This window comes from Strix uralensis, chromosome 6 (assembly GCF_047716275.1).
Source record: "Strix uralensis isolate ZFMK-TIS-50842 chromosome 6, bStrUra1, whole genome shotgun sequence".
Classification (NCBI taxonomy): domain Eukaryota; kingdom Metazoa; phylum Chordata; class Aves; order Strigiformes; family Strigidae; genus Strix; species Strix uralensis.
The window spans coordinates 37,518,874-37,537,310 of NC_133977.1; the positions used below are offsets into that span (position 1 = coordinate 37,518,874).

Consider the following 18,437-nt stretch of genomic DNA (forward strand, 5'->3'; position numbering starts at 1 on the left):
CTTATAAAATATTTCATCTGCCTTTTCATTCTGGCTGGGTGGTCTATAACAGACTCCCACCATGATATCTGCCTTGTTGGCCTGCCCCTGATTCCTACCGATAAATACTCAACCCTATCCGCAACATCATTAAGCTGTAGGCATTCAAGCCACTTCCTAACATACAGGGCTACCTCACCACCTCTCCTTCCTTGCCTATCCCTTCTGAAGAGTTTATTGCCATCCATTGCAGCACTCCAGTTGTGTGAGTCATCCCACCATGTTTCCATCATGGCAACTATGTCACAGTTTTCCTGCTGCACAATGGCTTCCAGCTCCTCCTGTTTGTTGCCCATGATGTGGGCACTGGTGTAGATGCACTTCAGTTGGGCTATTGATCCCACCACCTTTCTGGGGGGAGAAGCCCCCATTCTTACATGACCATTCTCCGGCACTTCCATGGTTTCTAACACATCAATAACCCTTGTATCTTTGCTGCTGCATGGATTTCCACCCTCTACCTCCACTGAGATGGTACACTGAAGGACCTCGCTAGCACACCATCCCTCAAACATTGGTGTGCCACCCCCAGGCTTGCCTCTAAACATATGTTTATGTGTTCCTTGTCTTGCCTGTAGGGATTGATACTTTCCTAAAATTTTACGTATGATTGTATATGAATGAAAATAAGAGCAAGTTCAAAGCCCGAGTAGTGTGCTTAGGACTTTGTATTTTAATAAGCACAACAGGCAATGATAAAAATACCTATCAGTCTCCAGTCCTAAAGGGAAGAAAAGGACTGAAATTACAAACTCAGACAGTCAAAACAAGGTAAAAAAGAGTTAGAAGGTTCCCCTTATTTATTTGCAAAAAAAAAAAAGAATTTTTTCCTGCTACTTTCAAATATGGCACATCTCTATTTTGAAATTGGAAAACTGTATCTCCAAACCTCTATGTATTAAGACATCTCCCAAAATATATCCTAAGCTTAACCTTAATGTGAGAAAAAGGAACTTAATATTGGTTGTAGTATTAAACTTGGTTCTATTTCATACATATTAAAACACTGAACTCTATCTCTCGAATGTTTATCTTTTAATCCTATAGGAACACACATGACAAAACACAGATCAAATCAGCTGCCTACTGAGTCAGCTACCTGCAGTACTGAGATCTTAGTGAAAGGTAAGTGCCAGGAAAGGACAGACTCTCTCCTGACTTTACAGGAGACCATATTATACCCTGCAGGTACAGATCCAATTACAGTTACCATCATTAGCCAAGCTCAGAAAATTATTGAATACTATTAAAAGTTCATCCACAGTATTTACCCCAGCAACCTCCAGCAATCTTGAATTCCACTGGGGGACAATATATTGGCTTAGCTATTGCCTTTTATTTGAGATGGGCCCTAAGCTAAACATATTAAGAAATGTTTGGATCCAAGGATTTGGGTCAACACAGTTTTAATTCGCAGTAGTTCTTTCATTTCAGAGTCTTATTTCCTTCTCTCGGGCATCTGTTTGAGCACATGTAAAGCACAATGAGCACACTTGACTAAAAGCCCACCAAACAGTATCATTTACCTTGGCTGATTACACTTACCACCTTGGGACTGCAGACCATCACGGAAATAAATACTGGAGGCTAGCTTTACAAAAGGGTTGGACACATTTATGATTGCTAATAATACACATATCTCTGCAAGGTAAGTTGAGGCTTAAAGGTAAGAGTTTCAAATGCACCTCACTGAGTTAAGGGCAACAAGCACATTCAAATCAGTACGTCGACCCAGCACCAGCTTATAAGGCACCCCATCTCCATACCTCCTGCGAAGCCTGCGGCGACAGCTTTCCATGTGAGGGTGGACCTGACAGCATGTCTGCACAGAGCCACAGAACTATACTAACTACACTGTCAGTGCAAAAGGCCTAAAACTAGAGTTGACACAATCAGCAGAAGGCTACAGGCAGAAGTGCTGCAAGGATATTTTAATTATTTTGAAAAGCATTACAAATTTAGAGTCAAAGATTTAAGGAGATATATGTATGCTAGGGTATAAAACTCAGAGGCACAGAGGTTAGCTCTGGTAATGAAAAGCATTTGGCATATAACTGTGATCAGCAATAGTGCTGTCTATAGCTCTGTATTTGGTTATTTTAATTTCTGAAATTTTTTTTCCTAGCTGCATTGGATTATCAAAGTACAGGGTATTATGCTTGCTTCAAGACTACCTTAAATTCAGGCTCAAAGTCATAAAACTCTTTTTGACAGAAGCCCACATCTATGAGTGCCACTGGGGACATGGTGGGTACTGCAGGCTGTGTTGCACTTCTCTTTACATGGCCTAAAATTGGTCCTGATGAGCAGTATGGAGTTGTGAGGGACACTGTCCTTGGCCCAAACATCAGCAACACCTATAGACAATAACAGGCAGACAAGTCAGTCACAGCATCCTTCCTAGAAAGGCCTGATGTTGTTGCATATGAGATGGGCCAACATGATACCCATTGATACTCAGTCTGCCCTTAAACCACTGTGAGTTCTAGGAGTGCTGGAATTGACCTTCTGCCTTGCCCATCCTCTGCAGGTAGTGAGGACTGTGCATGGATAAACAGGAGCATCTTTCCAGTTTTGTCCCATCCCAATAGGATGTAACTGTTATTCTGAATAGTGCATTTGTCAAGAAAGCACCTCTGTTCTCTGCTTTATGCAAATGGAAGAACGTGGAGTATGCATTTACTGTTTGGAAAGAAGAATAATATTGCTGATGAGTCTCTGCTGAAGAAGAAACTTTAAGCTATGAACAGTGTGAAAAAATTTTAAATGTATTTACTGTAAGCCTGACTTTTTTTTAAAGTTTAAAGAGTTGGTACTATTCCTCTATTAATATAATTTTTTTAATTATCTCACAGTACTGAAATACTTAAAGGATTTATTTTTTAATTAATCTTAATGTATAAATGAAGTAACTAACATAATTGCTTATTTCATAAAGTTAATTCTGTACTCAAAAGAGTAGATGCTGTAATTTTGGTGCCACATAAACTATTCTTTATAGATAATAAAGTAGTTTTAATTGTCAAATCCGCATTAGTAAAGTTTTGGCAGATGAAGAATACTTTGATGTGTGCATAATTACAAATCTTTACCTTGGAATGGTAGGTAAGGCTTGCATTTCTGCAGTTAGCAACTCCCTGTCAAACACGTCTTTGTAAATGTAATTTCTGGAGAGGTGAAGGCTTACTGGTTAAGACTTTCAAAGGAACTGGTGACTTAAGGTGTCTTGAAAGTTTCCAGTGTCCCACTTAATGGCATCTGTGTTTCAAGATTTCCAACATTTCTGTAAATAAAGTACCCCAAGTTGAACGCCCAAAGCAATACACCTGCACTCACTAGTCAATTGACAATCAGCAGAACTAAGCAATTGTAAATCAAAAAGCTTAATTTAGTTGCTAAACAGTAGTCATAAAACTGGTGAATGCAAAAAAACTTAATATCTTTGAAACACATAGCCTCCATCGAAGGAGATTCCCAGGTCACTTAGGACTGACTCTGAAACAGTTTCTGCACCAGAGGGAAACAGCAACACAACACCAGCAGTGTCCTACTCCCTCAAGGACAGTAAGTGAGCGAAGATTATGAGACAACTCTCTTCAATGATGTATGTTATGCTCATAAAATTAATTCATACGTCATACAAACACTAGGATAGTCACAGGCATGTGGGGAGAGAAACGTATTTAAAACTATCTAGGTTTAAACAATGCTATGTTCAAAAATAATTCAGTGCCTCATATAGGTGTGGCATGCTGATTTCTGGACATGTTCAACTGCACGTCCTTCAGCACATACAGTGAATTTTCCACAAACTTCAGAATACCATGTAGAAGCCAATCTGGGAGGCTGTGAGCCAGCCACTGCAATAATTCAACTTGTGCTGTTATCCAGACATAAATCAAACCCTCTGTGTCCTGCTGAGACAGCAAGACCTGAGCTTTTGCTGAATTCCTACACAGATAAAAAAAAAAAAAAAGCGCGCCTTGACAATGTAGTTGATGTGGTACTCAAAGGAAAGCTTGAAGTCGCAGATGAAACTGAGATTACAAGGTGGTTGGAAAGTAAATAACAATCCCATCAAACAGAACCACACATGGAAGAGGGTTAGGAGGAACCTGCTGCTTAGCCAGTGACAACCAGAGTGATTCAGTATCACAAGACGATCCAATTTACAAAGGCACAACATGAGAGAAAACTCCTATTCAACCCTCAGTAACAGCAGGAGAAACAGGCATGAGATACTAGTTGATAACTAAAAAATGTTTGAATGAAAATAGCTGTAGAATAAACCAAGGATGTTAGCTTGATTCTTGTCTAACTTCAACAAATGTGCATAAGAAAAAGTCCATTGAGATTCCTGGAGTTTAAGGGATGTAAAGGACACAAATGAAATACGATGCAAACACCCACCATGTCAGATTCTGTCACCTTAACCTATATGGAGCACGCACTTTTCTGTCTGAGATACCTACCTGATCAGTGCCACTAAAGTTTCTACTTAGTGTAACAAGGCAATAGATAGATTGGCTAGAGGTAAAAGCAGCATCTTATATAGCTTTAGTACAGCTGTTCAGGCATTTTCTATTGACTACTCTACAGGAGACTGCAGTTTCCACAAGAAAAATGTGAATTTTTGAAGGAAGATGCCAATATAATTCTTAAAAACCAGATTTCCTTTAGGATAATAGAAAATGTTTAATTTCGGGGGACAATTTACACTAATTTAATGCACACACATGCACCCACACACCCCTTCTTACTACGAGTCAGAAGGTTTTTGTTTGCACACTGAAGCACGGTGTGTTTAAGGTCACAAAGAGCACTGTAGTTCGTCTACTGAGTACCCCACCTCCTCCATCTCGTGTACCAGGTAGAGTCTGGGGTTGCTTCCCCTCCAGAGACAGCACTTCAGAGGGTGACAGCTGTGTAACCTGCTGCTCCACACATGCCGTAGGGTACCTGGGCAGCAGGGGAATGTAAGGCATATAAATGACGACTCTCTGAAGGCATTGCATCAAAGATGGGAAGATTCGGTTTAAGAGGAGATATTTTCAACATTTCTAAGTAAAACAATAGTTTTAGTTGAAAACAAAATGCCAAAATAATGAATGAATTTCCCAGGATGGAAATACCCACTCTGTCCCAGTCTAATGCTTAAATCTGAGAGGAATTCTGCATTACACCTCACAGAGTCACTTGATTCAAGCACTTGTCTTTCAGGGAGGCTCTTTAGTAAATAGGTATATTTGAACCTACTTACAAAGCAATACAAACAAAAGAATTTTCATTTAGAGTCAAATCCTGCTCTTTTGACTAGGACTAGAACTTATGTCGTAAAAACTTTGAAAGAAGTTGGGAAGTAAACGGTACTTCAAAAAAACTGTTTCAATATACTATGTAGTGAATAATACACTGGGGGCGAAAACAGATTGGCAGGATTTTGGAGAGCCATGTCCCATGTATGTACATCACCAAAGACACATAGGAGCCTTCTGAACAGTTACACGTTGGTTTGGGATTCAGTGCAAGAAACCACTACTCTGAAACACGATCATATCGTGAGTTATCTTTGCCAAAACTCATAAATTCAAGCAAAGGGAAAACATATTGGGTGTCTGGAAACCGTGGAGGTAATTTTTCCCTTCAGACCTGCTAGAGATTTTCACTATAATGAAAAACTATAAGGTATTATTATAGAAATAAGTTGGAAAAGTGTTTCCCAGCCAAAATTACTTGGATTCACTTTATACGCTAGAAAAATACCCATTGAAATCATAAAAACTCTGGATTTACACTGTTAGCTTCCCATAAAGCCAGCTGTTGATACCCAATTATTTTAAATGCTTTGCGATGATCCCAGCTCACTTCCTATCTGGGTCAAATGAGGCCCTAAAAGCAAAAGCAGACAGGCAAGCTCAGAGGCGCAAGAACAGAAGTAAGTAGAAACAAACTGCTAGCAGAGCCATTCACAGCAATTAGAGCTCGACAAGCACTTACAGACTCCCTAGAAAAGAAAAATGTCTGGTATCAGAGTATCTACCCTTGAATGTCCCTGCCCCCAGGGGTGCCGAGCAAAAGACATATTTATACTGCAGAGTTTTGCGTAGCTCTGTTGACAGCATGAAGCAGAATATTTTCCATGCAAAAGATTTAGCCAGTTCTTTGGCAGCCTGTTTTTAACCAGAAAACACTTATACCATAAAGGCTAAACATACAGTAATTTAACCAAAATTTTCAGTTAGACATACTTTAGATTCTAAAGATCAAAATTGTAAACTCATGGAGCAAAATAGCATACATTATCTCTTTTAGTGTACATCACCTATTAATGCTACAAAATTAAATTAGCAAGAGAGCCAAAAGTAGATATATTTTTTAGAACAAAACGAGGATTTTCTGGCTGGGACTAAACCAAATATCAAAACCTCAGAATTTTTAACACAGGCTGAAAATTCTGGTTTGCAGATAGTTCAAAGCTATAGCTTTGATTTGAGGCTATCCCACATTCAGTGTAAGTGGGCAAAATAAGCAAAACTCAAGAATGCCATGGAAAGTTTACCATAGTTAATTGTAATATAAATCTATATGGATATGCCTACATACCTTTTTCCAAAGATATTCTTTCCCTTTGTACATTTACATGCACACAAGTCCATGAGAGAAATGTCAGTTCTTCTAGGGATGCAACAATATTCAAAATAGGACATTTGAGAGGATGCCATGACTGAACTAGCAGGAGGTAGATTAACTATTCATTCTTGGTCTCACAGGGTAGGGAATTATATCAACAGCATAAAACAACATAGGACATAATTCCTTTCTCTCTTCTCCCCAGGACTGTATTCAAGTGGAATCAGGCAACTGTGAGAGACAGAGGAGACCTGTCCTTCTCAGGGTGTGTGTTATGTTTAATTGCTGAAGGCATGAAGCATTTTAAAAGGTTTGTCAATAAAATCCCTATTTAGTTAACCCCAATCTCCTCAGATCTCTTGTTACGGGCAGCCTTCTGCTCTTAACATCTGGGCAGGCAAAGCCTCCAATTACACTGCTGCATTTGGTAGCTTAATAGACCTAGATAAGGGTCCCTGGTACATCCATTTCCCTTGGTAACTGCTTATCTCTGGCTAGTCCGATGATACGCAGCCTTTATGTCACAGTGAGGCACATAATCATGTGGCAGGCCACGCAGCGTGTGTGCATATTCACATGAAATCCAAAGCTTTCCTTGACCTTTCCTCTTCTGTGGCTGGACTTACATCTGCCACAGCGACACTTCGTAATTGATGGGGAAGGGGCAGGGGGAAAGGGAGAGAGCAGCCCAAGATCGTGGCCAGGAGCAGGCTTGCACCACTTGAGCTCTTCTCCCCTGCATGCAGCCTGCTCCTTGCTGGCATCTTTAGGGAAGAGGGCAGGAGCAGGCAGAGGCTGCTGAGCTGGCTGTGGACCAGATGGCCGGCACCCGCCAGCTACTCCCAGAGGCCCTGGGGAACAGAGCCTGGCATGCACACTGCAAATCGTCAAAACTCCTCCAAATCACGGCGTGAGGCTCCATCCAAAATAAAGATCTACTATCACTCAAATAGCTCCATTGCAAGATTTCTCCTTAATGTGTCCCTAACTGGATGATATTGAAGAAAACCTGTAAAACTCAGCTCTCAGCACACAGTTGTTTCCTCTGCACCGAGATGAATCTATGACTGTTTTCTTCCAAGCCTTGCTATCTGCAACTGTAAATTACCACACAGTTCTTGTAGTTTAGTCTCTGGAGTTTGTCAACTTGAATATTTGACACCCATTTCATTTGTTGCACCCAGATTTTGTATTGTACCATGCTTGGGTTTCCTTCCTGAATAACTCTCAAAATATGTGCAGACATTTGTCTTGCTTTTTCCTTCATTTCATTTTTAGTTTCCCCTTTGCAGCCAAATCAGTGTCTTTAAAAGCTTTTTAGAAATTGTTTAGGATTTAATATTTTCATGTTGAATGTCTGACAGGGAATTTGCTCAGATTCTGTAGCAACATGGACTGATTTTCCTGCTTTTTTTAAAGGCCACAGAGTATCATTGCCCTCTATTTTGCAGGCACTAGTAAAATCATCTTTTCTGTTCTCTGTATGTCTTAGTTTTCCTCTGCTTTTGCATCAAATTCTGTAACAATGAACAAGGGCAGATCAGCCACAGAAATTTCTCTTAAAGCTTTTATTTTAACCTTCAAGTCTCATGTTTGTCACTTTATGAGCCAAAGACACGAGAAAGCAAAAGCCAGTAGTTTGTCAAAGCATGCTCTCTAGGGATCTGGGTTCTGTTTCAGCTGTCACCGTGTCGCCATATATACCTATTGATGTAACTTCTGATGTGCAGCAACAAATGGTAAATAATTCCTCTCAGAGCACACTTCTGCCTGTGTTGGTGTCAGTGCTTTTAATCAATAAACCGTTGAGGCATCTTCCAGCAGGAATATTGTTCCAACTGTTGCTCAGGAACAACACACTCCATGAACTATTTCCTTGTTTTCAATGCTATATATGAGCTTTTTACTTTTATTCTCTCTTCAAGCAATATCCTCTCTAGCTTGCTATGCAGCTACTGCTCACTGTTTATCCACATCTCCAGTTCTTGAAAAGGCTCACTGGTTTCTGTTCATATAAACTAGTTTTAATCAAAGTAATAGGTCACTATCTGTATCACTCCAAGCAAGGATTTCAGTTCTTTCCAAGGCACTGGTGCCTAATAGAGCCATTTCTTCACATTAGGCCTGACACTTACTTCTTCTAATGTAATTCCCTGAGTTCACTGAGTCCTTTTGAACTTGCAGCCCCTGTATTATTTAGTTATGATGCTGGGTTTTGCAAGGCTGCTCCAGAGTTTAAGAACAGCACTTACAGTAACTGACTGCTGACAGGACATCCAGATATTTACACACTTCTTCAGTTTCAGATCTCTCTTCTGCAAACGAAATCCAAACCAGACATCACCGCTGCTACGCAGAAGTGTCATCGTCCGTCTTGGTGAAAGTAGTGACTTTACGCTGCCTTTATGCAAGCTGATATAGATTCTACTTCCATTATCCTAGATGTACTGCTGTGCTGATAAATGATGTCCTTAAATCCATGCAGACCACAGTGTTTCCACAGTGTTATTAGCATTAGTGATATGCTAATATCAGTAAAGCCTTAGCACTGCTGTCCCACACCAGTGGTTTCTCTTTTCTTCTCACCTCTCCCCAGCTTCTGCTGTGAACTGACCCTTGTGTGTTTTCTTGTGCCTGATGTACCAGAGCTCTTGTTCTGATTTCCACTTTATTAAAAATGCAAATGCAGACGAGTATGTGCTATTGGCAATACATTTATAGATAGCTCCATTTTTGCAAAGTGCTGGTGTTTAAAGGCGCTAGGTATGCACAACAGAATCTGTTCTTCTTCTGTTTAGATGGTTTTTACACACTTTACCCACACTGGGATTTTCTTTTTTGACAAAGTTTCAAGCATATTTCAGGGCTGTCTATTATATAGACAGCTGATAGCCCTTCAGTTACCCAGTCTGTGGAATAGATGTCCTTACTGTCAGATTTGCAGAATAGTGCAAGCAATGCCAATGTTTCTGTAAGGAACAGACTTTTCTAATACTGCCTTAGTAATTAAGTTTACTAAGTCCTTATGTAAATTATATATTTCAGGGTTTTCCCTATAAATGTACGAGCATTAACCTATTAGTAACACTACATGTACTTCATTGCTGTTCTCTCCTGTATTCTGCCTTCTACCTCAAAACACCACACCTGTCACCTCTATTAAACCGTTCTTGACTTTGGCTCCTGCCACATTTACTGAATGTGATGGATGCTTTAGCTTGCCTCTGCAACACACTGCGAAAACCGTTTGAGGCTCACATTCTGCGTGTCTTTTCCAGTGCTGCACCATGCTCCTGCAGTGCCTGATTACATCCTTGGCACGTGCTTTTCTTCTGATGGTGTATCCAGCTTCTAAATTATAAATTCACACACAAATAAAAATCCATTTTGAGACAACTGAAAATATTTGCAGATTCATAAGGAATTTGGCAGAAGTTTTAGGTGGAAAAAAATAATTGGGCTACAAACCTTAGAACATTAGCCAACATCTGACTAGGCAATATTTTTAATGCCACCTTTCATTTCAAAACGCTGGGTTATGTTATGTTACACAGTGATGTTAGACACATTGTGAATGTCACAGTCAACTAGCAAAATGTCAGGGCTATTCCCTTCACTGAATTTAATTCCCACATATGAAGAGTTCCCCTCACGCCTTGCTGGCACAGCACTCTTCACAGCTTTGCTATAACGTCGCTTTCTCTGTGGCACCTTTCATCTGAAGATATCAAAGCAAACTAGAGACACATGCTAATAACAGACCATTCCTAGAATACTTATGAGGTAAGAAATTATTATAACATCCAATTTATCAATGAGAAAACTGAATTAGATATTTATTAAACTGAGTTAGAAATTGATTAGAGGTCACAGATGTTGGCCTTAACCCCCAAACACCTGGCTCCCAGCCCCGTGCATTACTCGTGCATAACCCAGGCACACTTCTCAACAAAGCTCTCCGATTCAACTTAGTGTTTTTGCACATGATGCCAATACAACTGCAGGTAGACTAGATGAAGGTATTACTCCCACGCCCCAGTACAATTCATTATATTACACTGCTACCCTTATTACAACAAAGTGGTGTCATTAAAGCTAATCCTACAGAGCCCCACAGGAGCGCGTGACCAGAATGAAAGCAGCAGGGCACGGTTCATGAGCCACCAGAGAAGCACTTTACCGCAGCTTGCTTTCAGAAGCAAAAGCCTCATTTAAAATAAAACAAAAACTTTTACTTTGATAAATGCTGGCTGCTTCAAAAAGATACTCTGTTCTCAAAACTCCCCAGCTAAATGCCACCACAGCTGTAAGGACCAACCACGTGTGTAGTCAGGCTGGGAATTATCCACACAAATAAAGAGCACAGCTTGAAACATTGACTTTTTCCTGATCAAAAGGGCCTGGGAGACAAGTGGACAGTTCGGATCAGGCAAAGGATAGGGCTTTTATTATTTTCAAAGAGCACCCCAGTGAATAGAGTAGCCAATGTGGCCCTGGTGGCAGTGATACGTTCTAACGCTCTCCTCATCCCACACAAGTTACTTAAAAGCTTGGCTTTGGGTCTGTTTAGGGTTTGTTTTTTTCCATTTTTCTTTTTGTTGAAGAATTTCTGTAGGGAAAACCTGAAATATAATCAATCCTTTCATTAGTGTTTTTCCATGGCATTCCCTGTCTAAGCTGCCTCCCCCACATACCAAATAATAAATTGTAAATATTACCAAAGAAACCTTGTCACACCAAAAATGTCATTATACCTGTATTAATATAAGCTTTAATTTTAAAGTACAATTTTTATTTTTCTATGTGTTTTCATATTAATTTTCTTCACATATTTCAGTCTAAAGTGAAAAAAGAATACAGAAAAATCCCTTTCACATCCTGTTTTTACCTAGTTTCATTCACTAGTTATTTTCAACCACATATGCTGAAATGAAAAATTTAACATGAAAAAATTATTCATGAAAAAATTTAAAATCATGAAATATTCACACTATTTCACTTTGTAAAGATGTTCTTTTTAACAAAACGTAAAGCATTTAAGGATTTAAGCCACATGATATGGCAAAATGTTCTTCAGAAAGATCTGTCTCTTTTAATAGTCATATATTCCAGTCTAAACAGAAACCAATCTGACATAGAGGTACGTGACAGATAAGCAATGTGTTCCAAATAAATATATTCCATCAGCATTATAAATTTTGCAGTTTAATTCTAAACAGAAGTACTGCAGCAATAACATCAATGGCTTTAGTCTCTATTTCTTACACAACAACCCAGAAGGACATAGAGTTCTACCTTGTTCTCCAACTGTTGTCTACCTTATCATCTTATAACCACACATACAATAAAATGTCTTTACTAATGTCATTACAACATGAGGGGACAGACATGTGTTATTTAGAACCAAAAAAAGAATCAGAGACCTTCTTTAGTCCTTCTACATCAAACCAGTTTGATTTTCAGAGTTGTGGTGTTTCGACTGTAATCAGTTTGTAGGAGAAAACTATAAAACCAAAACAGAGTAGCATCACTTGCACAACAGATGAAACAATAAGGTAGCATAAAATTATATTGAAACTGTAAAAAGTATATCCTTCGTGGGTGGTAAGTTTTGGTTTTTAAATATCAGACACAAATTACAAAGATACTATTTTAACTGATCTCATAGGGTTACCTGTAAGAATTTTTGTGAAGTTAATATTTTGTAATTGTTTCACCAGAATATAAAGCTATAAAACATCATTGTCACTGCAGGCTTACCTGCTTTATCTGCAAATGTGAATGAGCGTCTGCATGTTTAAAAACAACCTCCAAACTCTTGCCAATATTGGAAACCCACAGAGCAATAACAGCCATTGGCTATACTAGAGATTTCTGGAATAATACCTGTGATATTGATGCAGCCTCTATCCTGGGCTGCATCAAGAGCAGTGTAGCCAGCAGGTCAAGGGAGGGGATTTTCCCCCTCTACTCTGCTCTCGTGAGACCCCCCCCTGCAGTGCTGTGTCCAGCTCCAGGGGCACCAACAGAAGGACACGGACCTGCTCAAGTGGGTCCAGAGGAGGCCACGAAGATGCTTGGGGGGCTGGAGCACCTCCCCTGTGAGGACAGGCTGAGATTGTTGGGGGTGTTCAGCCTGGAGAAGAGAAGGTTCTGGGGACAACTTATAGCAGCTTTCCTGTACTTCAAGGGGGCTACAAGAAAGCTGTGGAGGGACTCTTTATCAGGGGGTGTAGGGATAGGACGAAGGGTAATAATTTTAAAATGAAAGAGGGTAGATTTAGATGAGGTCTAAGGAAAAAATTCTTCACTGTGAGGGTGGTGAGACACTGGCACAGGTTTCCCAGAGAAGCTGTGCCTGCCCCCTCCCTGGAAGGGTTCAAGGCCAGGTTGGACGGGGCTTCAGGCAACCTGGTCTAGTGGAAGGTGTCCCTGTCCATGGCAGGGAGTTGGAACTAAATGATCTTTAAGGTTCCTTCCAACCCAAACCATTCTACAATTCTATGATGAGTAAAAGCTGATAAGGATCTAATTTCATTGAAGCAAAGAGCAAGACCCTGCTTTAACCTCGGCAGCAGTTGTTATCAATTCCTCTGTTGCATTATCTGGCATTTCTTAACAGTGGTAGGATTCTGAATCTTGTTAAAATACATGGCTTCACTCCCAACTTCTAGCAAAGCATTAATTCAAATATTCATGAGGCCTATAATCACTCACTAAAAATATCCTATGAAGCACATTCTATGAATGTATTTGTGTATTTATATTTTTTAATGTTAAAAAGGCTTATTTGCCCTCATTGTAAAGCTTATTTGCCCAAGACATCAGCTGGAAAGGGGCATAGTAGCATACGAAACAACACTGAACTCTTCTCCTTTTTCCAAGGTGATCAAAAAGTAGTTACTGTTCCTGTGGTGTAAGGAAGAATGTTTTAATGACTGAAATTTCTCAGTGGCATGTTGTTTGAAGGATGCTTCTGAAACGGATCCTCCTCATGTGAACTGATAACTCTCATTGTCTGATGGGATAGGCCTGAATACAAAACACACTGATGAAATTTATGTTCATGTTTTGAAGGCCCAGATCCATATTCTAAGGAGTCTGAAATAATGTCTTTTTTTCAGAAACCACTCTTTCCTTTTCTTGCTCTTCCATCAAATACCATGGTAGCCCATATATTCAGAGTCTAAGAGACGAGGAAGGAAGAGGGATTGTTTTTGTTTTAAACATCACTGTGCAGTACTTGTAGATTAAATCACGGAAAAAACATTCCAGAACATTACAATATGATGCAGATGGGAAAAGCAGCATAGCCAGGCAGGATGAGGAATGTTATCAGAAACGCCTATTTGTATGTCATGGTCCAGAGTACAAAAGTAGAAACATGTTTCCTTTAAACACACAGAAATCAGAATTCTTTCTGAGATGCGATAATGTTGGAAGACTCCATGAAACAAGGAGAAGCTGTTTTTGAGCAAATCAAGGCCAGATTTTTCCAAGTAGAGTGTCCAGCCCTGAATGCCTGAGAAGTTAAACACAAAACCTTTGGGAAGAGATATGAGAAGAGAGACGTAAGGACACGTACAGGCAGGGGACTGGACTAAAACACAGGGCTCAGAATTTGGTAACAGAGTGGATACAAGGGTAATGAAGACAGACATATGATATGAAGGCAACAATTAGGAGGAGGTAAGATAGAATAGGAATTTGGGGAAAACGAGAGGAACACAAAGTGCTTTGTTTTGCCTGGTTGAATTTCATGGAGTCACAAGGCAGTCGGTGTGATTTACTAACAGGCTGCTGAAGGCACTTGAATCTCAAAATGTCTCTCCCAATTTGTTACGAAATAAGAGCTGGCAGTAAACAATGAACGGTGCTCACATGTTTGTAATTAAATGTATTGATGACACTCTCTAGAGTTATACATATTCTACTCAATATAAAGCTTCAATAGACACTGACCTTAATATACAAGTACTTAAAATGGATGTATGCACTGAGAAACTCTGCAGGCAAGCATAACCTGTAAATGCTACGCGTAGCAGAAGACACTATTTTAAAACTGGGTGTGTCAGCCTGATGGCATGATAGGTTTATATGTTTAAAATATTGAAATATTGCAATGTTTCTTTCCCTCACATGTCTCCTTCAACAGTTTCGCACCAATGTGGGCTAATCAGGCACAGATCTTCAGCTGCCACATATTGGCATAAATTCATTGACCTCAAGCCAGTGTCCGAAGACTGTTTTTCAGCTGTGTACAATCTCCCACCCCACTTAGCACTTGCTGAAGAGCAGGGAGAAAGCATCACCTTCTCATACAGTCAGTCTCTGTTTCTCCTCCAATGAAGTCCTTATGGGCATTTTAATATGCAGGTAACATTGATTATTACACAAAGCACTTCTGATGGTCTTATACACACAATATTGCCTATGACATTGGTAAACGTCTGTCTCTGCTCCCCCCCTTACTAAGAGGAAAGGGTAAGAATTAAGCATAGTGCACTGTCTTGGCTACAAATTAAGTCCAAACTAACAGTGGATGGGACTAGAAGCCAGTAATACCTAGTTCCTTGTTCCCATCCACACAACAGACCATGTTCAGAGAAAAGAAAATTTTGATCTTAATGCGTTAAGTAAAGGCTACATCTAGTCCATTACATCAGTGAAAACATTAGGCAAAAACAGAACTGATTTGCCATACTAAGCAATATCTTTGTGCAAAATTCACAATTGCTAGCATTTCCCTTAGCTTCCAGTACCCCATCTCTATGAGTGTTCTTTTCTCCAGATAAATATTGATAGTTCATGGCCAATTGTTTGGATTGCAGCAGTACATTTTAGCTGCAGGATTTAGGCTGGAGTCTGTTTGGGGGGTATGCACGCCTAGAACTAATAATCCCATGCCTAGAGGTTGGCCCTGGGAATAAACACGCTTCTGAGCATAAAAAACCTGCCAGATTTTGTTTGACCCGGAGTGCATTAGATAAAATTGTGAGTTCATACTAAACCTACCTTCTTTGACCACAAGCCAGAAGACAACTGAAATAGTTTTAATAGCTCTGGGAGCATGACGTGGCCTGCTGAGTGCATGCAAGCTGAGAAGGCAGGTTTTGTTGCACGCTGAACAAACTGAAAATGGCCACCTCTCACCATCAGAGCACTGAGCTGCAAGGCCGGAACAGGAGAGGGAGCTTAGACAGCTTCTTATCAGGCTCCTGAGATCAGCTCAGAGTCTGGGGGAGGACTCACTACACTTCACTACATTTATTTCTAACTATTTTTATTTTTCAAATTAAAGGATGTAATTCATCATCATAAGAAACAGTGCCATTTCAAAGCCAAGGAAAAGGACAGACCCCTTTTGAAACATGCTCTGAGTATTTCTTCATTGGCCAACTGACACTACCTGAGAAGTGCAGACCTTCTACCTAAGGTCTAAGGGAGAAGAGCGGAGTTCTAGAAGGCCTGCAGAGCACCAGAAACCTGGCAGGGCGGGAAGGACTGCTCTGCTGACCCCTGCTAAAGAGCACAGCAGATGAATGAAAGGCATCAGTGGATAGCCTGAAACCTGCTTAGTCCATATTTACTGCTTTTAGCATGCCAGTGGGCTTTTTACTTAAAAAAAAAAAACCAAACAAAAAAAACCACCCCAACCCCAAAACACAAGTATTAGCATGAGATGAAGGAAATTAAATAGTTGTAATAATGTGTAAAATTCAAGGTAGATTAATCATCTTAAATTTGCCTGAGACAAATGGTCACCACAAATTAGGCCAACACATTACAGCATGGGGGTACAGAAGTCAGACCAGAGATGGCACAGAAGAGTTTCTATTTTCTGTGAGGTTTCTGGTGGAGAAAATCTCAACAGCAAGCCACAGTGCGGGTGAGACAGGAGTGGCTGGCCAGAGTGGGCTGTGGGCAGCTCAGGTAATGGGGTTGGCACAGGCGTGGATGAGGCCTGGCTACCCAGCGTAGTAGACAACAGGGCTCTGGGGTCCCACAGTCACTACTTGTGTGTAAGGAGAGACATTACAGGAGATGAGAAATATCTGCTCAAGACGTCATCAGAGATGAGGACTTCAAATTACTATTGGCACATTCTGAGAAGGGAGTGCTTGCTTATTCTCTAGTGTCCTGTTACCTTGCTGCTGTCCTTTTCTCCTTCTAATCAAGCACTGCTTCACCAATCATTTGACTTGTTATTTATAAGTGGCACTGGGCAAAGTTTAATATTTTGTGGCTTTCATGTGAGGAGCCAAACCAGCGTTCGTTAGTGACCCCCAGAACCTGAACTCAGCCCTTGCAGCTACCAATGCCAAATCCACCTGCTTCCAGCACCTCCCAGCATCAGTCCCAGACATACGAGTATTCAAAAAGAGATAGCTCTATTATCAACACCCAGGAATAAACCTCTTCCTCAGAAGACAACCTCTATGAATGCCAAAGAGATGGCATGGGTTTCCCTGGCCCTCTCAGCTTTGCTGTTTTCAGTGTTTGTTAGACAGGCACGCTAAGTACTTGACATTGGCATGTTTATCCTCTTACACAGCTGTTCAACATCTATGAGCATTTTCCAGTCATGTATCCATAATGCAACTATAAAAACTCCTTATTAATCTCAGATGTCCTTTGAAAACGTTAACTAAAAATAAATCTAGAATACAATCTCAATGAATTCAAATCCCATGTATAGCAAACCCAATTATTTTACAGAATGTGACATTTACGTTTCTCTTTCAGGTGATATTAGTTTATACATTCACTATGGTGAACAAATTTTTCCTACTAGCCTCAATAGTAAAACAAGTATTTCCGATTAGATGACCTCAGCTACCTACAGCTCTCATACGCTAAGTATAATGCAATACAGAGTGATCCCACAGAGGCTGAGTAGGATTTTAATTACAAGTTATTTGTCTGGATACCTTTCTTGTGTAAATCAAATGAATTCAGGGACATGCTTCTATATGATGACAAGTTCCTATCTAGGATGCTGTAAAATTCCTCCAGCACTTTTGCTCTGGAGAATCTTAAAGATCACAAAAGGTTCTGATATTGTGTGAATAAACATCTTTAAAATGTGTATCATTATGAGTATTGCTTCTTAACAATTATGTTTTTATGACAGAAGACATATTCAGTAAATTCAGTAAATATTCGTTCTTACCACAAGACTGCTGTCCAGAGAAAGTCTTTTCCCAAATTCCCTTTTCTGTAGCTGTCTTTTTCTCTCCATAGCTGAGGTTATTTGTTTTCCTTTTGATCAACTAGAAATGTCAGACTGTTTCCAGCATCACTGCAAAAAAAAAAAAAAAAAAAAAAAAAATTAAACATACATTTCAATATCCTACTTAACAGTTTCTGTCTTTCATCATTAACTTTGTAATAACCCAGCAGCTAATGACTTTGTGTCTGTAGTAGGCTGTGTTCCAGGAACAAATTTTCTGTGCCAAAAAAGCTAAACTCTCCAGACAGAAATATTACCAATATGCTTGGGTCACTTCTCAAAGAAAAAAAATAAATCTGCTACTACCGTCTTTAGCAATACACCCCATGTTTTCATAGTCTCTTTTGGACTGGGCTGGGAGCAGGATTTGCAGAGCCAATGAACTACCTGGGGCCAGGGAGGCGGGGAGGGAAACAGTTCGTTTCACATTAATTGCACTCCTCAGTAAGCCCTGCTTGTTGGCACATCTGTGCTGCTACTATGATGTACAAATTTTGGACCTAATCCTGAAGAGTTCTAAAAGCTTTCAACTCCC

At 40.0% G+C, this 18,437-nt stretch overlaps 1 protein-coding gene across 1 annotated transcript in view; it reads right to left on the reverse strand.

Annotated features, from left to right (window-relative positions):
* The window catches only part of NCKAP5 (NCK associated protein 5), a 379,508-nt gene extending 361,322 nt beyond the window's left edge, over positions 1 to 18,186 (reverse strand). The window contains exon 1 of the mRNA XM_074873715.1: positions 17,843 to 18,186. Coding sequence (XP_074729816.1) covers positions 17,843 to 17,911 — 69 coding nt within the window. The 5' untranslated portion in view covers positions 17,912 to 18,186. The remainder of the gene's footprint in view (positions 1 to 17,842) is intronic.
* Between the last annotated feature and the right edge of the window lie 251 nt (positions 18,187 to 18,437).